Source organism: Simochromis diagramma, unplaced genomic scaffold, assembly GCF_900408965.1.
Source record: "Simochromis diagramma unplaced genomic scaffold, fSimDia1.1 OVJJ01000321.1, whole genome shotgun sequence".
In the NCBI taxonomy this organism is placed as follows: domain Eukaryota; kingdom Metazoa; phylum Chordata; class Actinopteri; order Cichliformes; family Cichlidae; genus Simochromis; species Simochromis diagramma.
In genome coordinates this window covers 6186291-6207723 of record NW_024386772.1, presented here as the reverse complement: position 1 = coordinate 6207723, position 21433 = coordinate 6186291, and the positions used below count along the sequence as shown (strand labels likewise).

The 21433-nt window shown below is 41.1% G+C and overlaps 3 protein-coding genes across 4 annotated transcripts in view; 2 read left to right on the top strand and 1 right to left on the bottom strand.

Annotated features, from left to right (window-relative positions):
• Positions 1–6782, top strand: part of vat1 (vesicle amine transport 1) — a 31037-nt gene extending 24255 nt beyond the window's left edge. Inside the window, exon 6 of the mRNA XM_040045218.1 lies at positions 3035–6782. Within this exon, the coding sequence (XP_039901152.1) occupies positions 3035–3319 (285 nt within the window). The 3' untranslated portion in view covers positions 3320–6782. The remainder of the gene's footprint in view (positions 1–3034) is intronic.
• A 1763-nt stretch (positions 6783–8545) lies between these two features.
• Positions 8546–15120, bottom strand: si:busm1-163l24.3. Of its 2 annotated transcripts, none has more exons than XM_040045187.1 (6): positions 15001–15120; positions 13873–14056; positions 13372–13475; positions 10545–13274; positions 9782–9990; positions 8546–9681 (listed from the first exon to the last, which is right to left on the bottom strand). In XM_040045187.1, the coding sequence occupies exons 2-6, from the start codon at positions 14054–14056 to the stop codon at positions 9588–9590; spliced, it is 3321 nt and encodes a 1106-aa protein (XP_039901121.1). In that variant the 5' UTR covers positions 15001–15120; the 3' UTR covers positions 8546–9587. The 2 variants fall into 2 exon arrangements, with proteins under 2 accessions (XP_039901121.1, XP_039901122.1); XM_040045188.1 differs by having other exon boundaries at positions 13873–14059; positions 15001–15111.
• Positions 15121–16170: 1050 nt separating this feature from the next.
• On the top strand, positions 16171–21165 carry phb (prohibitin). Its single transcript, XM_040045257.1, has 7 exons — positions 16171–16265; positions 16813–16906; positions 17564–17725; positions 19865–20007; positions 20113–20229; positions 20324–20419; positions 20509–21165. Exons 2-7 carry the CDS (start codon positions 16822–16824, stop codon positions 20719–20721), a joined length of 816 nt encoding a protein of 271 aa, XP_039901191.1. The 5' UTR covers positions 16171–16265; positions 16813–16821; the 3' UTR covers positions 20722–21165.
• The last annotated feature ends 268 nt before the right edge of the window (positions 21166–21433 follow it).

The window sequence follows — 21433 nt, the reverse complement described above, 5'->3', positions numbered from 1 at the left end:
CTGTGGTTGTCAAAGGTTTCATATATTTGCTTAAATAATTTATAAATGCGAACAGATGACTCTTTGTCACTGAGCACAACTTGAGGGAACTCGACTCAAATGGCTGCCAGGTTGTAACCAGGTTAAACTCATATAGAAAAGGTTGCTGAGTTCAAATGTCAATTTATTTCTGGAGAAGAAAAATTAGGGGATTTTTTTTATGATAATTTATCACTGTTAATTAACAACTTGACCGCATGGCAACATTTATGACAGGTTTTAGTGACACTGTTGGTTTGCTTCAGTCTCATTTTGCAGTAAAAAAAAAAAAATAACTGAAATGAGAAAACTTTTATCTTATTGGATAAAAATTTCCAAAAAGGAGGAGGAAAAAAAGGGGAGTCGCCGACAGAAATGGGGAGGGAAAAGTCACAAAGACTAAGTAAAACAGGTCTAAAAGTACATAAAGTAGAGCAGGATGGCAATCAACAGGCGAGGGGGGGAAAAGGCAAATCAGACCATAAATATATTGGAAAAAATAATAAAGGCACAAAATAAAATGGACACATACACAACAGAAACTTACAAATAAGAGGAGTTAACTGAAAAAAAGAGACATGGAAAAACTAATGACACAGCAGACCATGACAGATAGTTGATCGATTTTTATGACCTCGGTTGAAATGCCACATCTTGACCCCATTCATCACATCCCATCCCCCCACTGTCACTCTTTGTTTTTCCTCCAGTAATCAATGAACATGCTAGGACCATGTTTTTTGTAAATTAGACTGTTCCTTCCTTTCCTGTAGTTCCTCAGGATTCATTATCTACATCTGCACCGATTTCCAAGAAGATAATGGTCATGTAAGTAGCCACAAATAGCACACCCTTATCAAGATGCCTGGGAGTGAGAGAGGTTGGCAGATCTTAGAGAGTGAAGCCTAGAAGTCGGTGGAGTCGTTAAAAGGAGGCAGTCTGTGACTTTCATTCACATCGAAGATGATTCTTATAATTCCTGGACTCACCCCTCCCTTTCTTTCATTGCCTGTTCTTCATTTGTGGGATACCAGTTGCTCCCTCCGCCTCCTCCTCTCCCTTTCCCATGTGTCTAAGTCGTCAGGGCCACGTTTCAGCCAGGCTTTACGTTGCTAGGAGATGGCCCTGTTGCCGTGGCATTGGTCGTTAGGTGGTCTGCCTGCCTCGCGCAAATAGCGAGATTTGAGGAAGGAGGGAGGGAGATGTGATGGAGACGGGAACAGACAGTGGACAGAGCCCAGTGGTCAAGAGGAGGGTGGGGCCAGTCTGGCTGGGATTCTCCACTCATCATTATGATGAAGGAGCAGTAGGACCAACATCACCCATCCATCAATATGGAAAGGGGAGCCTGGGGGTTGTAATCTCATCTGTCCCCAACGTGAAATATTTAGTTTTTGGAAAGAAAATCTCATAAATATCAGATTTGCCACTTCATACTTCTTCTTTTTTCTAATCATTTTAACCCAATAAGCACCTCAATAGGACGGTGTAACATTTTTCCAGGCCAACCTTTCAATAAGAATGACATGCCAAATTCTACAGTACCACATATTTTGGTCACTATAATCCTGTTCATTCTAGCCAGCAAAGAAATCTCTTCTTAAAAGCAATTTTACTTGAAGTGATGGAGCATAAAATCCTCAATCCTTGGTCTTAGGAAAGAAAATCAGTTCTTAAGTTTAGGCTTAACGCTTCAGCAATCTGAATTACACAATACTTTGAAAGTTTTACTGCAAAATGTATTTTTAGTGGAAAGTTTCCTTGCACAATATTTCCAAGCTGAGCTGTAGTAGAGCCATCAGCTATTATGAAGCTAATGAATGTTTATAAATGTGGATTACATTTTAAAAAGCAATACCTAAGTTGTCATCAGTTGAAAGCCAGTGGCTTCAAGTTTGCATTTCAGCAAAGTATTCCCTCTTTTGCTTTAAACACAGACTACTTACTTCCATGTAATCAAAGCCTACTCAAAAGGTCCATATTACCTCAACTTCAGATAAAAAATGGAAACCAGAATGGCTCAAGTTACCCATGCATACAGATTCTGCATATCCACAGGACTATAACACAGTGGATGAATTTTGAAGTACATCTTAATAACTGTGACAAATTACCTGTGAATCTTTTAATCTCAAACTGTTAAAGCATCACAAAGACCATAGATTTACCTTGATTTTGTATCATATATAATTAAAGTGGTCGGTTACTGGTACATCAAGTGGAAAATGCACAACAACCAAAAGCTGACATAGCTCACATTGCATATGTGATAAGATTCCTCACTGTCTGTTGGTTTACTGACTCATTAATTTATTGTGGGCACTGTCTCGAAAGGTAAATGCAATATAAACTCAAGAAAACAAATTTGTTTTGCAGAAGTTACATTTTTAAACTTACAAAACTGAACACAGGTTCGAAAACCAGCATTACACTCTGTCTTCTTGAGGAAATCTGTTACTTCCTTCCTAATGCGTAGTGATTAGAACATCTTAATATTGTGTGGGGGTGTCTGTTATTTGATAGAATGGGTGAATTTGATCAAATGAAGCAAAAAGTGATTTTGATTTTAGTTGGCCTATCATTAAAACATTCACTATTTTGATACTTAAGACACACTAATATTAAATAATGCATGTTTGAAGTGTTCATTATTCCCTCCATTTGCTCCGTTATCCTGTTACCACTTCTTATTTGCTGTGTTCTGCTGCAACAATCTAATTTCCCCTCAAAGATTATTAAAGTCTCATCTAAACAAATATAATTTCTCATATACTGCATATTAAAGTCATATTTGAAGAGCAAGCTTGCAATATTTGTTTCCAGGCTGTGGTGTCAAGAAGGGAAATTGGAGGCAGATAATGTAAAGAAACACATATTGCTGTGGAAATGTTTTCGGAGGGATGATACTAGCTTCTTCTGTCTCAAAGAGAACTGTTTAAAAGCTTCCCTTTGCTCCTTTTCGCTATTCGCTCTTTCATCTCGCCTTAAATAATCAGCTTCTCCCTCTCTCCTCCAGGTGGGTGATGCCATGAGAAAGATGCAGGAAAGGAACAACATTGGCAAAGTGATCCTCACTACAGAGCCGATGCCCGAGGAAGAGAAGAAGGAGGAGACCAAGAAGGAGGATAAGAAAGAGGATAAGAAGAAAGAGGATAAGAAGAAGGACGACAAGAAGAAGGACGATGCCAAGAAGGAGGAGAAGAAGGATGACAAGAAGGATGACAAGAAGAAGGAGGAGCCCAAGAAGGAGGAGAAGAAGGAAGAGGAGAAGAAGGAAGAACCCAAGAAGGAGGAGAAGTGAGAGGGTTGAATGGATGGATAGTCAAGCAGACCAGCAGGGAGTTTGTGTCTTGGGATCTCGGGTGTGGTGTGGGATTGTGGGGATGGATTTGGCAATTTAGATGGATGGGGTGGGGTTGGGGGGGAAGTAAGAATGGGAATGGGTTAGAAGGATGGATTAGAAAATGATCACAGCATTGTCAGTCTTTCACATCCCCTCTCCATCACCTTTTGGGTCCACAATGACAGCGATTACTCAGACCTGGCTCCACCCACCTCCCCCTCCCTTCCTTTTCTTGCATTTATGTCTTAAAGATTCTGATCACATCGAAGCTCCGAACCTATCTTCCTCTCTGACATTGAGCGGAAACGGCCAAAAAAACGAAACAAAAAAAAAACGAAACAAAAAAAAAAGATAACGATAATGGCAGAGACAGAAGGACCATGGAGGATTGTGGGTACGGTCCAGGCCTGGGGCAAATTACTGTTTCCCTGACAACAATAATCCCCGCTCTCACGCCGGCCCCACCCTCGACCCCGTGCCCCTCTGCACCTCAACTCCCACTGTGCTAAATTGTTCTGCTCTGACTTCCACCTGCCACCTCTGCTTCCCCATCCCCTCACTGTGCTGAGTCCCCACCCTGCCCCCACCCCACACACACACCTCCCACACCACCGCCCCTGCCCACCCACCCTCAGGCCGAACCCACAGACAGGCACAAAGACGGGCAGTAAAATGAGAGAACCACACCCACCCACACGTTGCTCTCAGTGTCCAACGCTTAGTTATGTCACCAAGGATGAGTCAGAGATGCCTGTGATTGGCTGGTGCACCTCCTCTGGAGATATTTGCATCATGGCTTTTATCATGATGTTTTATGGCTCAGACAATAGTGTTAGTACTGCAAGACCTAACCCTGGTTGTCATTTATGTGGACTTGTATCGGTGTTCATATAAAGCAAGGCGAAACCTCTTAACAATGCATTCGTTCCCACCAAATTAAGTGAAGATAATATAGAATCTGCAGTTTTGCACTAGCCTGAATATGAATTTGCCTCATAATGAGCCTTTCAGTCCAACATTGAATAGAGAGGCAGAAATCATTGCTCAGCTTCCTTCTCCTTAGTTACAGATTTTTCTAGCTGACCAACTGTTGGCAAGAAGTGCACAGTGCCAATTAAGGGAGAATTTGTTTCTGTTTAAACAAGTACACACACAAACATACACTCTCGGAGTGTGATGAATGAAGCACTGTCATGTTGAGATAGCGAATCGTCTGAAATGAGCAAGTTAAGAAGGTGAATAGCAGTTTAGTTTTTAGTCACTCTGGATAAGGCTTTCTTCCTCCTCACTCCTCCTTGAGGAATTCCATGGCTCCTTTCACAGCGACCACTCGCCTGTCGATATTCCTGAATTCACTTCAAGCTGGCGTACATACTTTTCTCTCTCACTCTCTCTCTCTCTCGCTCTCTCTCTCTCCTTCTCGCTCTCTCTCTCTCTCTCTCTCTCTCTCTCTCTCTCTACTCCACTCTCTCCCTCCTCTTTCCACTTCCCTCTCTATGGTCGGCATAGCAACAGGCGTCAGGCTCGTCAGAGATGGCACTGTGGTTTGTTTCTCCCCCTCTCCCAGAGTCTCTCCTTTCTGCTTTCTTAGTCTACATTTGCCAACAGTTGGTGCTGTCAACACGTACTTCAACAGGTGTAAAATGTATTGAGAATGAGGAGCTTAGGCCTTTAAGACTCTATATAGAGATAGAGCGATGTCTGCCTCCTCTTGAATATGATGAAATTGGACAGCACTTGCTTTAAGGTGGTCAAACTATTTTCCTCAAACTACACATGACACTGTGCAAAAGGAAGAGTGAATCTGCCCATGACAAGAAGCTCATGCTCACAACCAAGTGGTTAGATTAATAGCTTCCTACTTTGCACAGCCAGCTGCACTCTTCTTTTAGTCGGTAGGCGTAGTTGGGTAAAAGGAGAAAAAGTTCCTCAATGAAGCTGTTCTCAAGTTTTGTGGATTTGTTTGCATAACTGGGCCATGATTCCTGGAAAAAGATACTGCTGCTGAGCTGTTCAGATGCATTTCATTTGAGCACCTGAGGCAAGTGCCATATAGTTTCACTGTGTTCAAGAGAAGTTAGACACCTTTACAGCCGGTCTCTTGAAAACTGGGCACTGAGACCATCTAAATAGAAAAGTGGCACTACGGGTAAGAGAAAAGACATTTGTTTCTTTTCATTTTTTTGGAGAGTGAATTATCCCTTCAAGGCCAGTCCTTCATATTTCATTGCACCAAATCCTTCACGTCTGAGTCAATCAACTTTAAACCTTGACTATTTATCCACCTGCCCGCCTCACTGCCTGTCTGTGAGTCTGGCCTCTGTGTCGAGACTCAGATGGTGACTAGTGACTTTGTAAAAAAAAAACAACAAAAACAAAAAAATGTTTCCGAAAAAAAGTTGTTGTGTTAGCATGAGTGGCCTCCCTCATGTGCTGTGTGTGGTGTGCCATTATGTGTGAAGATGTGCGTGTGTCCTCAGGTCATTTGTCAGGTTTTAAAAGCACCCCCCCCCCCCCTCAACTCCTACCAGACGTTCCCTCCTTACACTACTCTGCTACAGTACGATGTAGCTCTGAAACCAACCAACACATCTTACTCTATCTCTCCCTCCTGTCTGATAAGAGGCCTGTATTATGAGGACAGTTGGTATTAGTATTTTGCACTCTGCTCGCTGATCTTAATGCACTTGCAAGCATGGCGGTCTCACTCCAGTCCAGCACAGGCTTTGATTTTGCTCCAGGTTTGCAGCCCATTTCCCATCATGCGCTCCCACTGTATCTGCTAAAGCTCACTGAAAGCACAGGTGGCACACACACACAGAAACACACAAACTCATGCAAAAGTCCCCTCATTTTCAGCTTGCCAAGTTCTCCTGGGTGGCAGCTAAAATCAAAGCATTCATCCATCCTTGACTGTGGGAAGTAAAACGTGGAGCAGGTCCGAGCGACGTGGGCTGGAGTGCGACCGGCACGCTGGTGTGGGGAGTGATTGTGTCCTGTCAGCCTCTGGTTAGTGTTCTGTTCTAATCTGCTGGGCTCCCTTTGTGAACCTGTGGACGGTGCTTCTGTTCCGAGTGCCATGTGAGAAACAAACGCTTCAGTTTTGAAATGAGGAAAAAAAGAAAAAAAAGATGTTTTACTTACTATGTTATTTTGATTTACCTTTATATTTTTGTTCGTTTGTTTGTTTTTTGTTATCCAAGGGTTTAAAGTTCAAAGCTCATACTCTTATGTGGGGACTTGCCAACCTGCACTCCTCTTTAAATGTGATGAAGTCTTTCTGTTGGTTTAAACCATGTGTGCCAAATTGTATGTATATTCCTCTGTCCATGCTTTGAATATTAACAGTGCATAAAAAAATATGAAGAAAATTCTGTTGTTGGATGCATTTCCGTCAACCTTGAAGAAAAGAGAAAAAAAAGAAAAATTCACACAAGTTGTCACATTGTGTCAGATTTATATCCCAAAATGCTCACAGGTGCTGACAGAATTTTGCTGCAGTTTATAAAAGGTTTAACACAATCTGTATTTGGTGATTGGTTGTAGTCTTGCTGAAGCATAGGCCTGCATTGTGCCTCTCTCCTTACCTCAATCTGAGATGTATTTAGTAAATGCTTTTCGCTGTGTTTTACCAGGTCTCACATCATATCAGCCCCAATAGGATGATTCCCTCTGTTGGTTTACAGCTATAACATCAGTATTACAGTGAAGAGGAACAAAACATGGTGGATTTAAGACTCAAAACTCCACCGCACCAAAAGACGGTCGTAAATCTGCAAATTTCCCCCAGCTCCAAAGCTCTGTGCTATTCCTCTCTATGGATTTCTTTTCTTTCAGTTTGTTTCCAAAATGGTTTGTATAACAAGTGAGGGACCAGATGTTTTTTACACAGCTGTGCAGGGAAGCCAGTACTGTAACACAGCTGAGCACAGCCTCTGCTTATTGGCTAATCATAGCTCAGTTCTGGCCTGCCCCAGACACAACATTTCCGCTTTGCAGTTGATCTCAGTTCACTCAAGGATTATTAAGAGTCATTCCTCTTTTCCTGTGCTGCATCTGCAAAACCTCTTGGCCGGTGCAACAGTTGCAGTCCAGCAGCCAGCCAAAAACTCCTCTCCATATCAGCCTCTTCCTTCTGCATACACATTCAAAGAAAATAGAGCATTACTTTGACATCTGGAATTTGAAATTGCATGCATTCATCTGCATGTGGAAAACCGATTAAAATCCCTTTTCTTTTCTTTTTTCTTTCAACATTTTCCCCGGGGTACTTTTGAACTGAGATGCCTTTGACATGAACTCAATCAGCGGGGTGGGTGTTTCGCGTCTTGAATTCGGGTTCAAGTGGATCCGTCGGTTAAAGTAAAACCCACCCCTTCCTACTGTGGCCTGCAGCCTGAGAGCTTTTCCACCGTGGTGAAGCTGAATTGTAATCTCATCTTGAAATGGTTTCCCAGTCATTCCAGACACTTATGCAAGAGTACTTAACAACTCAGAGATGCAAGGGAGGAACCAAAAAAAAAAAAAAAGTATTTCAAAGTTTTCCAAAAAAATTAAAGTGTTTTGTTTTTTTGAACATTTTAGATTTGATTATACTGTCACTCATAGTTTTAGATCTAAAGAAAGTGAGTACAGTGAGTGTTGTATTTCCAGCAGCTACTTTTCTATCCGTCTTGGCTTGAAGCTGTAGTCCCTCACAGCCACCCACCCTTTGCTTTGTGGTGATTTATTTCTTCTATATGGTTTCTCAGGTCATTCCAAACAGCAGTTTTCCCTATGTAGGAACCCACTTAAATCTCAATTTACTAACACACACATCATTGTTTCACTGAGTTAACTGCACAAACTGTCACACCAATTTTCCTTCACAGTACTCACATTTTAAGTAAGCTTTAGTGTTCTAAGTCAAAAAAGGGAGGATGAAAGTGGCTTAGTTCCACATTCAGAGCCACTGTGTTCGCTACACTACGAACTCAAACGACCACATCTGCCTGCAGCTATTATCCTTAGCAGTCGTTTTTGAGATATTGCAATGCAGCTGCATTGCAGAGATGCTAAGGAAGTACAACCTGGCTGGGCGTGTCATGTACAGTACTAGAATGCATGTTTAGTCAAGAACAACAACAACAACAACAAAATAAGGCATGTGTGTATGTACCGTTCTGTGTCTTTCACATTAGTTTAGTAGTCATGTAGTTGTGTGGTGTGTGTGAGAGAGGAGAATGCCAGCCTGCGTCACCTGAGACCCTTCAGCATGGGAACCTCCATGGCAAGCTGGTACATTTACAAGACATCTTAACCTATCTCTGGGAATGCTTCAGAAACCCACTTCACATCCATCCTACTACACACCTGTCAGTGACCGCTGGTAACTTTCTACAAGGCATACCCAACAGGTTGATTTCTATATTTCCTATACTCTGTCCTTTCTTGTCTTGTTTTGGACAAGAAAGGACAGAAACTCTGTCCTTTCTTTTTTCTTTTTTCTTTTTTTTTTTCCCCCCCCCTTCTTTGTTTTTAAATGGTTGCAAACACACTTTCTCGTCTCAACTTTGTTTTTTAAACCCTTTGAATTGATGCTGCTTCTGTGCTTGACTCTGGGTTTACTGCGTGGTGCCATGTTCTCCACATGGCCTTTAGAGCTTGTAACGCTTCAGTGTGTAATGTTACCATATGCCTTACATGTTTTCCAGGACTAATAAAAAAAAGCATAATAAAAAAAGACAGGAAATGTGCTTTTTTATTTCTGTGCCCAGTAGCAAAGACATATTTTTGACAATTAATTTATTAAATTCAGAATATTTTACAAATTACTGTCTGTTGTTCCTAAACTAAATGATGACTACAATCACACAGTGCGGTGCAAATTTTTTGGTCTATACAGTACTGTGCATATTGAAGACTTTAATATTCATTTGTTCTGCAAAATAACCTGAAACGGTATTTTAAAAAAATTGTCATGTGAAATAATATAGGCCCTTCACTTTTGAACAACTTGTTAAAAGAAAATTGGTAAAGGACGTTACAAAATTAAAATTCAGTCTTCAATGACTCCATTATTTAAAAGAGACTACAATTAAAGGATGATCAGATATCAACATCTCACTATAACAAAGTGTGATTGTCAACTAATCAAAACCGCAAAACAGTGCTGTAAACACAAAGATCGCCAATATACTGCTATTTTTATATATAAAACAAGGAAGAAATACATTTTTTACATGTTTTAATCATGGGGCTTTTCTGTTGATTCCTCAATTCCAAGGGAGGTCAAGACCTCAGACAAGCGCGTCAAGTAAGTGGAATCTGGGTACCCATTCCTGAGAGAGACAAAGAGAACATTGTTCAGGTCAGGTCCATGGACTGACTATGACCTTTAATTCTGCAGCTCTCTCAGACATCCTCGCTGGCCTCACTCACCCTGATTTGCCTCCCTGTAAGCTGGTCTTGTGTGGGATGCCGTCCCAGGTCACCCTTGCATCTGTCCCTTTGCCTGTCACTGTGAAGGTGAGTCCCTGCCTGAAGGCTTTCTCCAGCCTGGGCAGCAGCTTCTTTGTCGGCTGACAGTCTGGAAAGTAGGCTTCAAATAGCCCTCCCTTAAATGGTTTTCCAGGAGATGGATGCCCATCCTGATAAAACGCAACACAAAGAGCGCAGTCATGAACAAGGTCTCGGTATTGCAGTGTATAAGCTGAAAGGCAGCCTATAGCTGCATGCTATTTTGCAGGAGAAGGTCAGAATTGTAACTGCAGCCTATTTTATTTTAACAACAAAATAATGAATACTGGCTGATACCTGCAGATCTCAGCCGATCAGGAAACACACATATATGAACTCATAGCAACAATGTGAATCAGAATATGCCTCTGAAGTTTAGCTAATTCTTTCTTGACACCCTGTAGGAGTCAACTAAAACACAGGTAAAAGACAAACTAATACTTAAAATTAGAGAAATCATAACGCAGAGCTTTAATGTGTCTGCACACACCTGATGTGTAACAAGGGCTCTGTACAGAATTGAACTATTTAAACTGATTTAAGAAAAGGTCCTAACTGAGCAGCCTTTCTTATTCTGTCTCATTTGTAGTCTCTGAAATGAAAGCTTAGAAGGTGCGCCAATGTAATTTCTCATTCAGATAAAGCACAACAAAATATCAGCGAGAAATGTTTTTAAGCCACTCACCGCTTGGATACCATCAGGAATGCTGTAAGTGATCTTGATAGTACAGAACTTGTTGTAACCTGCCAAAGTGATGTTTAGTTTAGATTTTACAATTTTGCCCTGGATGCCCCGAGGTTTCTGCTCCGTCTCATGACAAACTCTGCAGCGGACATGTACCGTGTCCAAGCACTTTGAGCAAAAAGTGGCTCCACATTTTGTTCTCTGCACAGATATCCCAGTTTCTCCACAAACACAGATGTTCCCCAGCCTCTCCTGGCCTGGTTTGGCTTCCCCTGGGGTGTTCTGGATCTCTGCTTCTTCTTGACCACTGCCTATCTGCGTAGCAGGTAAGGTGGTCCCTTTCTCAGTGCGGGTTAATGTTGATCCGACACCATTCAGACCCCTCACACTATCATTTCCTGGTGTAGACTGACTGACAAATGACTTAGCCTTCTGTCCATCCATCTCCATTGGATCTATAGGCTTGACTTTCTCCTTAATGACATGATCTTGCCTTGCCAGACCAATAGATCCACTCACAATCTCCCTCCCACCAAAGTCACTTCTGTAGGTTGTCCTCCATTCCCGACTCCTACTTGTACCATCAGCATTGCCTGGTTGGCTCTCTCTAATCACCTGAGAGTTACTGTTAAAGTGCAAGCTAGTGCTTTTATCTTCATTCATTTGAAAAGAAGTTGGGGAATATTGGTATTTGTCAGGTATTTGAGCAGAGTCTCCAGAAAATACTTCCCGCAGGGTACCACCTACCTGGGAACACAACTGCCGTGGACCAAGAAGATATAAGCTCTTGGCTAATATCTCGATAGTAACCTTCTTAAAGCGGCTCCGCACTTCAGAACAACAAGCTTGTAAGGTTTCATCTGCTTTGTCAGTGATACCCAGTTCAGACAAGGACACCTCCTGCACAGAGAAGTCTGAACTAACTGAGTCAACCAGCTTCTGCAAACCTAGATGACATGAAGTCACTTTGGATGAGTTTGCTCCTCTTATGGTAACAGTCAGCTCATGGCTACCTAAGCTGCTCTCTTTTAACTGGACATCAGAAGCTAGATCTTCCACTCGGTAGCTGTATGATTCTTTTATATGTTTCCACATTATCCTGGATACTGTAAGGTCTGCAGTATAGACTTCCTGCTTGTCCCTTCCTGTTTGGGTACTGAAGCTAGAAGACCTGCCCCTGGCTCTGACTGTGGACTTGCTGCTATCTTCTTGACTCTTCTGACTCATAACTTGAGCCTTCTGCTGAGGCGTTCCTGAGAAACTACTGGCACGCTTCAAGGTGGATCTGGATCCAGCAGACTGAGGTGCAGGACTTCCTGACAAACTGGACTGTGTACCACTAAAAGGGGATGATGAATTCTTAGGTCGAGCATCTGTTAAATCTGGATTCAAAGAGGTTCTATTTTGAAGCGAGGAAGATGCCAAACTAGATCCAGTCTTGAACAAAATGTCTCCTCCTGTGTTTTGGGGTACTGCTCTGGAAACTGCCTCACCAGAAGTCCCTGCTGTTTCTGAGAGTACATCATACCCTAACATTGGCCCTTGGCGTGTTTGTCTGCTGGGAGATGAGTTTGTTCGTAAAGTGAAGTCAGCTGGTCGACTGCTTAACGCAGCTAGCCCAGAATCCTTAAACCGAGCAGCTAGTTTATACCTTCTGGCTCCTTCAGCTCTTCGTTCATCTTCCTCTGACTTCAGCATCTCATCTAGCTTATCATCCCCCGATGCTACAGTGGAGGGTGTGGGGAGAGTGAATCTCTCCTCATCAGTCTGAGGGTATAAACTTGAACCATATGAGGGAAATCTCAGGAGACTAGCTACATCTTCCTTTTTATCTCGCTGGTTAACATTGTCCAGGAGAAGAAACTGCTTGGCCTCTGACACATCACTACTGCTTCCAATAATATAAATATTTTTTTCATCTTCATTCAGAATAAGTTTGGGAAGTCTGACACTTAAGTTCTCAATTGCCCTTTGCAGGCCTCCACTGGGGTGCAGGATAGCTTTGGGCAGCTGGGATCGACGGATTTTGGCCTCAATGTCCTCATGAAGCTGACTTATAGCCTTTCTGGCTATCTTCAAGCGCTCCTCCTCTAGACCATCCTCCCCAACTGCTGCTGTAACATGCAGAAACAGAGTGGTCAAACCCTGACTTGTTACATCCACCACTTCAACCCCATACTGCTTCAGGATATGCTGGTATTCCTTCCGGCAGTGTTTCTGTAGGTACTGAAACATGTCTCCATCCATAATTAGTGAGAAATCATCCGCAGAGGTTGTAGAATGCTGCAAAGCAGCTCCATCTGCCTGACCAGTGTCCTCCCAGGTATAACCACCAGGTGTCAGGTCTCTTTCTGAACTTAAACTGTAGTTGTCAGTTGGCCTGTCAATGTGATTTTTTTCTTTGTTGTCTCTTTGCTTGTTGGCTTTTCTGCTCTGATCTTCTGACTCCTGTGTATAATGCTTCTGTGCTTTTTGAACAGACCGGAAACCACTGGAAGTAGGCTGACTCAAGTCTTTTGAGTTTTCTGCTGAGTTTGAGCCTCCAGGATGACCCAGTAGTTGTGCCAAAGCTGCCTGCACTGTGGAGTAAGAGCCAAATATTGTAGAGCATTTCTCAGTAGCAGTATAGTTGATCTGGACATCGTGGTGGCTCTGAAGAAGGCTTGTCAATGCCATGATTCCCCCCGGAAGCTTGCTGTAGTCAATTGTTGCTGATAATCTTAAGACGACCTATGATGATGAGAAAAAGAAAAGAGAAAAACAAATTAATTACTAATAATTTTACACTGTATCTGTTGAAATTGTGCAGAGCAGCAGCTAAATCTACCTGATCTGGGTCGAAATCTTCACAATGCTCAGTTACCGTGAGCTTATACTTCTTCCCATCCACATCCAGAACGTGTAGCCTGTGGTGAATAACTCTCTGTGCCACTGTGCGAGAGGGGTCATCAGAGAGAAATCAATCACAGTCTGTGAAGCATCCTGACTAAGTGTTTCTACAACTGGCCACTCCATTGACTTCAATGCCAACATTCCAGTTTAGTGTAAATCACTGGTGGCAGCAGACAGTGTAGTACCTTTCTATTACTTTGTAAATGAATGCCATCTTTGGTTGGTTTACAGTTGTTTAGTGTTAATACAGTCAGTATAATATGTAACTAATCCGCCCTATTTTCCTTCGGGATTAATAAAGTATTCTGATTCTGATTAATGAACAGTATTTTTGCAATGAAAGACCGCTGACACAGAACATTTAGTTATTCAGACAGTAATCACTCTGATCTACACAGCAGATGAGGAGACGTGAACATACACTGAACCTACTGACCTCCGCTGTCCTCGAAGGTGATGAGAGCAGCCAGAGGCGTTGCCTTGAGGAAGGTGACAGAGTCTACTTCCCCTCCTCCATTTCTTTTTCTAAGGAAGTAAATCAATAGCTTGTCTTTCAGTGTGTTATCCTCGATGTCTGTGGGCAGTCCACACACCTTCACAGTCCTGCCTGGTTCTGCCATCTGCTGGAAGAAACACAATCACTGTTGCTGTGAGAAGGAAAACTCTTGAAGCTGAATGCAAGGCTACACACTAAAATGTTTTCATTTTGCATTAATGGTGAACATGAAAATCAAAATGATGATGGCTAAAATTTAGAACATGACATCTCTCAGTGAAAGACCCCACAACTGTGAATAGGAATTGAAACATATTTGATAGTCCAACTCCCTCTGTTGGGGGTTACCAGGAAAGTACATCAACACAGAAAACTATCCTCAGTTTCCATCAACAGAGAATATTTTTCATTAAATTGTAGGAAAAAAATGTCTAGACACTTTGCAGCTGGTTATTTGAAGCAACAGCAGGCTAACACCAAAAAAATATATCATTGTAATGTCAAAACTACTGAGATATCCAGACTGCTATGTGGAAACGAAAGACTAGAAAACGCGTAGACTTCGTGTATTGCGTACATGTTTGTCCAATATCAACAGGAGTGTAAATTTCGTGTGTAAAATTGTACCAGTGAGGTTAACGCCCCTTACTCCCCTTCTTCCTGCTTCCCACGACTAGTCTGTAACTGACAAATAATAAGCTGCTCTAAAATGCCTTTTTAAACCAGATGTTGCTTGTAATGCACGGCAGATGTTACTGGATTCAAAGTTGCCAACATCTGTGCTAATTGTAAAATAAATCTGATCAAATTAATAAAAAAATTAATTCAGCCAACTTGCGAAAATGAAGCGCTTTTGCGTGCTCGTGTCTACACGATGTGAAAACACATCTGCGAGCGTTAAGAAAAGCCACATTGCAGCCAGACGACTGTCAAGGAAGTAGAGAAAATCAAAAACATCTCGACTGCCAATCTTCTTAGCGCATATCGACAGATCTTCTATTTGCGCCCGAGGCAGTTACGGTGTGTCGCATTCTTTGGATATCTTTCAGATTTGCAATCATCACTGACCTTAAAACGCTTCCACGACCGTTTCTTGCTTTCTTTCAAAGATCGTCACTCTTTACGAGCAATGGAAGAAAAGTGAAACTACCGGTTGTGCGATTTTTCTTCCCCGCGCTAGGGGGCGACAAAGTGTCATGTGAGTCGGTGCGTGCAGAAGTTTGCGGGTGCCCGACTGGTCTATTATCTGTATCATACAAATTCCCAAACTGTTCCTTTATACGTGGTTATTATTATGATTAATATTAGTAGTAGTAGTAGTAGTATTTGTTTGTTTGTTTGTTTATTTGTTTCTTCTTTCATCTGCCTTTTTTAGGGGTGGCTACGGTGGTTCATCTGCCATCTCAATCCATCTCAATCTGTCAGCACGATTTTTTGGGCTTAATTTGTGAAAATAAATAAATAAATTAATGTATAAAAATACAGGAAAGGTTCTCGTAGCCCACTGTCCAGATTTTCAAGTAATTATAAAACTGAAAGTTCTTGTTAATTCATAGAAAAAGTAGTTTTTTTTATTTTGCTGTTGACTCATTGTAAAAAACTGAAACAAGAACTGTCATTTCTTTGCAAATCTAATACTTAATTACATTAATGTAGTATGAAAATGACATGGTCTTTATCAGTAGAAAGAACTGTAAGATTTGTGAAAATGCAGGTAAAAGTCCAAAATTTATGTCCTCCTTCAAGTTTGCCAAATCAGTCTAAGGGGGCAGATTGGAGTAAGGCCCCCGGGCCTTACATTTGACACATTTGACGCTCTGGAGCATACCTCTTACCTCTCTTTTCCAGTTACACCCTACTCTTATACTAGTATTCCTACTACTACTGATGATGATGATAATAATAATAATAATAATAATAATAATAATAATAATAATAATAATAATAATAGTCTGACCTCCCTGACATCCTCTAGTTACAACAAGAGCCAAAACGTTATTGTCTAAGGAATGTAAAATACAGTCTTGAGTCTGAGTCTTAGTAACCAGTATACTGATGCTATGTAGCAATATGTGTTCTGTTTTCTACATTTTACTCAGTATAAGCCAAAAGCGGATGATAATAATGTGTTTTAATTATATTTAGGCGAGCCGCAGTCAGTAGGTGGCAGTAATTAGTTTGAATACTGACTAAGTCATAGAAGAAGAAGACTGTTTTGTTACGTCCAATCAGATGCTTTGTTGCTTCATCCAGTGCGCAGGCGCTGTGTAGCAGCTATTTCATGTGCTGTACGTCGTGTCCGGTGGAGGTCACAGACATCCGAGCAAAGTGAGGTAAGTTATGACATACGTTATGTGTGTGACAGTAAAATTACTTAACTGTTTATCAAAATGTCATTGTATTAGCCATTGGAAGTGAAACGGAGAGACGTTTTATGTGCTATTTACAAGACAGGTAGTGTTACAAGATTAAACGAACACGAGCGACCACTTTGCATCAGCGTGGGATAACATGAGTGCAGTCACCCGGCGTGCAACTTGGACTTACCTGTCGCACGCTTTTTAATCGTTTTACGTATCTTATTGTCTTATCTGTAGTATTGCATCGGCCTTAAATCTAAGCTGCGGTGCTCTGTTTAGTTACATGTGCTTGCAAGATGTCTCAGTTCAGTTAGTAGATAAGCTAATGCTAGCTAGTTAGCCAAATTAGCTAACAACCACAGCCTTGGTGTAAGTCCAGCTCAAGGCCAAAGCCAACTGTTATTTGAAAGAGGGGATTTAGCCTGGATTTCCAAGGTCCGTCACAGGATTATGGTGCATTGCGTAGGTGTAGAGGTGGAGATGTGTAGAAAGACATTCAAAGTGTTTTCATTGTCACCAGGTTGCTGTCATGGCCAAGTTATTTGAGTCCATTGGGAAGTTGGGGCTTGCCCTCGCCGTCGGTGGAGGTGTCGTGAACTCAGCCCTTTTCAACGGTGAGTCCTAGAAAGATCCATGGTCTAATGGAATTTTACATGTATAGGAAAACATGCTCAGTCATCAAGCATAAAAATTATTAATTTGGTAAAAATATATATTTTGTATAAACCACATTTCCGAAAGAATTCAAGAGGTTTGGGAAGGCAGCAAAAGCTAATGAATAGCTAGCTACCTGATAGTGTTGCATGCAGATGAGAAAAACAGTTGTTTTAGTTTTACGAACATGTGTTATTCTGAAGTGAGATTTTGGTATTACACTTAGGGTTACACTTAACCTCTTTTGCTAATTTAGGATGCCTTTGGTCTACTCTGTGTAGCACCTATATTAGTTGCCTTTGTTTGGTTAAGCTGATGAATTCATTAGCATTCCAGATCATAAACGAGGAAAACTGTGACCTTGAATTTATTCCTGTTTATTCTATTTATCCCTTTTGTATACTCTGTATTTATATATGTGTGTATATATGGTATTCTGCTCACGTTCTGTAACTTCTGTTGGTGCTGTGCTATTTGGAAACCGAATTTCCCAGAGGAATCCACCCGAGGGATTAATAAAGTTCTATCTTATCTCTTAATAAAAATAAAATTAAAAAATAAATTTTTCATGTTAAACAAATTTTTCTATATGTGATTCTCTGTCCTCCTCGTTGCAGTTGATGCAGGTCACCGGGCTGTGATCTTTGACAGGTTTCGAGGTGTTCAAGATGTTGTTGTTGGTGAGGGAACCCACTTCCTCATCCCCTGGGTTCAGAAACCTGTCATCTTTGATTGCCGCTCCCGTCCACGCAATGTGCCTGTTATCACAGGCAGCAAAGGTATGCAAGCACTCCAAGGAACTTTAGTTTCTGCAAATTCAGTGTCTGTCAAACTAAGAAGGCTTAGCTTTGTGGTGTGGTGAAGACTTGAATTAGCCACTCTTAAATGTTTAGTTTTTCTAACATTAAAAGACATGTAGAGGGTATGTCAGATGTTTTTGAACACTTAAATTTTCCAGTTGTTACTGAAATTTATATAACTCGGTTTATGCTGAAATAAAGTGTACAACAGTAACAAAAACATTTAGAATTAAAAAATAATAATAAATTAAAAAATCATGGAGTGCCATATTCTAAATTTGAGACACTCTTCAGATGAATCTTGCCATTCCTTCTACAGTGGCAGTGTAGCCAGATTTTTCCCTAGAACTGCGTGCTTTGCTCTTACAAGTTGTTTTGATTTCCACCCAGAATGCTGTGAAGTGGAATTAATGGGTTAGCAAGTTCTGTCTGATGGCTCAATTTTTAACTGGCTAGAATGCCATGGCGGCAACTCTGCACTGAGATCTAAAATGTTCTAAAAGACATTATCATCAGTTTGTTCTAGCTGAAGTTATATTTTGTAAGAGCAATAAAGAGTCTTAACTGAGCAAATATGTTCATACACAAACCTCTTGAGCTGTGTCTTAGTAATATGAACAAAGAAAACCCATTGTTACAGTTGTGTGTGTTGTGTTGCATTCTAATGTAAATGCAGTTAAAAAAAAAAAGAAGAAAGAAAGAAAGAAGAAGAACCAACAGAAAGAAAGAAAAAAAAATATTCATATGGTAAAATAAGAATAGCCGTGGGGGCTTTCCATTAAGAATTCAAAAGTCTCTAAAGGGCATTACAAAGTGATGAATATTTTGACCACCTGTCAGTATTGTTTGCATTCTCACAAACCATGGTTATTTAAGTTTTGAGATCATGATGGTTTTGAGATCTATTATTCGACGTCACACTTGGGGTTGACCTACTTTTTAAATCTATCATCAGTTGTTTGTTGCACACTTGTTTGGTTACGTTGGTGACTGTGTTTTCACAAGGTATGTGGTTATAGGGCTTTATAAATGTTTTTTTTTTTATACTTTGTCCTGATTTATGGCAAAGTCTCTTTCATTTGATTTGGTCAAGAACTTAAGTGTTTTCTACTTGGCCTTGATTTGCTTAAATGGCCTAAATGGACTTTCTGAATGTACAGAATTAAATGGCAATGTTAAGTTTATTTATTTATTTGGTGAATTCATGACTACAATCATTCTAGTTCTTAGCTGTAGCATTAAAAAAGCATTTATAGCTTAATGTCACATACGCCTCTTGACCACTGTTCCCTCTAAGCTGAGCGCGTGAGCAATCGTGCACTGCTGACTCAGTCTACGCGCACAGAAAATCAGCGAAATAAAATAAATGCATGTATTTACTTTCATTCCAATTCAGGCTGGATTTTTTTTTTTTTTTTTTGTGCACAGCGCAGATTTTCTGTGTGGGGAGACCATGTTAGCAGTGCACGATTGCTCACGTGCTCAGCTTAGAGCGAACATTGCTCTTGACTAAACTAGGTACATTTTGTACAGAAGAAAAGTGAAATGATGCACTCCCCCCTTCTAGTGTTGCGCACACAGACAGCCTGATGAAGAAAGTCTGCCATGATATAAGTTCACAGCCGCTGCATTATTGGTTTTTCCTGGAATTGTAGGTTTTGTTGAACTAGCTAATACAAAGAAAACATTCAATTGTGTTGAATGTCCTTTGTAGTTTTGGCCTCAGTGCATCCCAAAACAGCTGAGGGAATTTAAATCTGAAGACTAAAGTTCCTGCCATGTTCTACCTTTTATTTATTTGAATCAGTTGCCCCCCCCCAACTATTCTGATAGCTATATTATTGCCCTTATAATGTGTCAGAGGTTACTGTAACATGATTCATTGCAATGCTGCTTTTGTGTTATTTAAACTGTCACAGGTTTGATTTAAAAATGTGGAAAAATAGGAATGTTTGAACCCACAACTCTCATTTGATTTGATAACTGTGTAAACATTCCCAAAGGAGGAACTTGTTTGTATTTTACACAGAAAATTTTAGTCCATGAACACAAACACTTGTTTTAATGTGTAGGCCAGTGTATACAGTGTGATTAAGGTCTGAACCATTCACCCTACAGATCTGCAGAACGTTAACATCACGTTGCGTATCCTCTTCCGGCCGGTGACAAACCAGCTGCCACGCATCTTCACCAGTATTGGTGAGGATTATGATGAGAGGGTGCTGCCATCTATCACCACAGAGGTCTTAAAGGCTGTAGTGGTGAGTAACAATCCATTAAAGACCAAACAAATTGGCTGAATGTATAATGAACAGAGTCAAAAAGCACTTAATGTTTCTCTCTGCCTTTCTCTCTCTCTCTCTCAGGCTAGGTTTGATGCTAGTGAGCTCATCACTCAGAGAGAGCTTGTGTCCAGGCAGGTCAGTGAGGACCTCACAGAAAGAGCCTCCACCTTCGGCCTAATCTTGGATGATGTTTCACTGGTATGAAGTCGATGGAAAATTATGCAGCATTGTTCTATACTATCCTTGGGTTGTGTGTTTAACTGCAGTAACCTGCTGTATTGTGTTCTTTCAGACACACTTGACCTTTGGCAAGGAATTCACAGAGGCTGTTGAGATGAAACAGGTGGCCCAGCAAGAGGCAGAGAGAGCCCGTTTCGTTGTAGAAAAGGTACTTCTAACATTGCATGTAATCCCTGTACTATGAGCGCATTCTAAAACTGTGCATACAGCTTTATCGTTTTCATTTTATCATTTTAGGCAGAGCAACAGAAGCAGGCAGCCATCATTTCAGCCGAGGGAGATTCTCAGGCTGCTTTACTCATTGCCAACTCTCTGATGGAGGCTGGTGATGGTCTGGTAGAGCTCCGTAAGCTGGAAGCCGCTGAAGACATCGCCTTCCAGCTGTCACGCTCCCGCAATGTCACTTACCTGCCCTCCGGACAGGGCACATTGCTTCAGTTGCCCCAGTGATACTGTCATACCCATGTCTACCACCTCCCCTCACTGTCTCCAGCCATTACATAGGCCATGGACGTGGTGGTTGGAGGATTCAATAAAGGATTCTCCCAACATCACACACATTCCTCCCACTATTTCTCTAACCAAATCAGGACTGGGCTCCGCTGATGGCAGTATGGTGGGAGACAAAGTGAGAGACCTATGATGGTTAAATTTATGATGTCCTTTTATGTAAGGAAGTGAAGGGGTTTATTACTCTGTGATAACCTAAAATATATATAGTACTCTGTTTTGAGAATTGTCAGTGCAGTAAATTCTGTCAAGATTCAAGTTATGTCAAAGTGAAAGCACTTAATGAGTGGAAAGCAACAGTCACTTGTACATCAAAGAAAACATGTGATTTCTTTAAACAATAAATGTGAATGGTAAATGCCATTCTTCGGTTGTGCTTGGAAATTTCATCAAATTGTGTTTCTGTTTTGAAATCTAAATGAATTGTCAATCTTTCTGATGACTGCAAGGTATGTGTCTTGACATTGTTTATTCATTTGGCTTCAGTCATTCAGGCTTACTAGAGAATTTTATTTTTATTTTTTTAAATGTCTGCCGCCTTCTTTCAGATACCTTTGTCGCACTGATGTTACTCCGAATCAATTGGAATATGCTTAGCAAGTGGTACAGGATGGTACTTGATTCTTTTCTTTGCTATCTTCAGTTTGTATGG

What these genes read in the sequence shown, in the direction of transcription:
- si:busm1-163l24.3 (XM_040045187.1), bottom strand. Translation starts at nt 14,056, where the DNA reads ATGGCAGAACCAGGCAGGACTGTGAAGGTGTGTGGACTGCCCACAGAC. An exon ending in TTCCTGATGGTATCCAAGCG is followed by an intron (nt 9,991 to 10,544) that starts GTGAGTGGCTTA and finishes GCGTTTTATCAG; the next exon opens with GATGGGCATCCATCTCCTGG. An exon ending in TTACAGGGAGGCAAATCAGG is followed by an intron (nt 9,682 to 9,781) that starts GTGAGTGAGGCC and finishes TGTCTCTCTCAG; the next exon opens with GAATGGGTACCCAGATTCCA.
- phb (XM_040045257.1), top strand. Translation starts at nt 16,822, where the DNA reads ATGGCCAAGTTATTTGAGTCCATTGGGAAGTTGGGGCTTGCCCTCGCC. An exon ending in TGTTATCACAGGCAGCAAAG is followed by an intron (nt 17,726 to 19,864) that starts GTATGCAAGCAC and finishes TTCACCCTACAG; the next exon opens with ATCTGCAGAACGTTAACATC. An exon ending in CCCGTTTCGTTGTAGAAAAG is followed by an intron (nt 20,420 to 20,508) that starts GTACTTCTAACA and finishes TTATCATTTTAG; the next exon opens with GCAGAGCAACAGAAGCAGGC.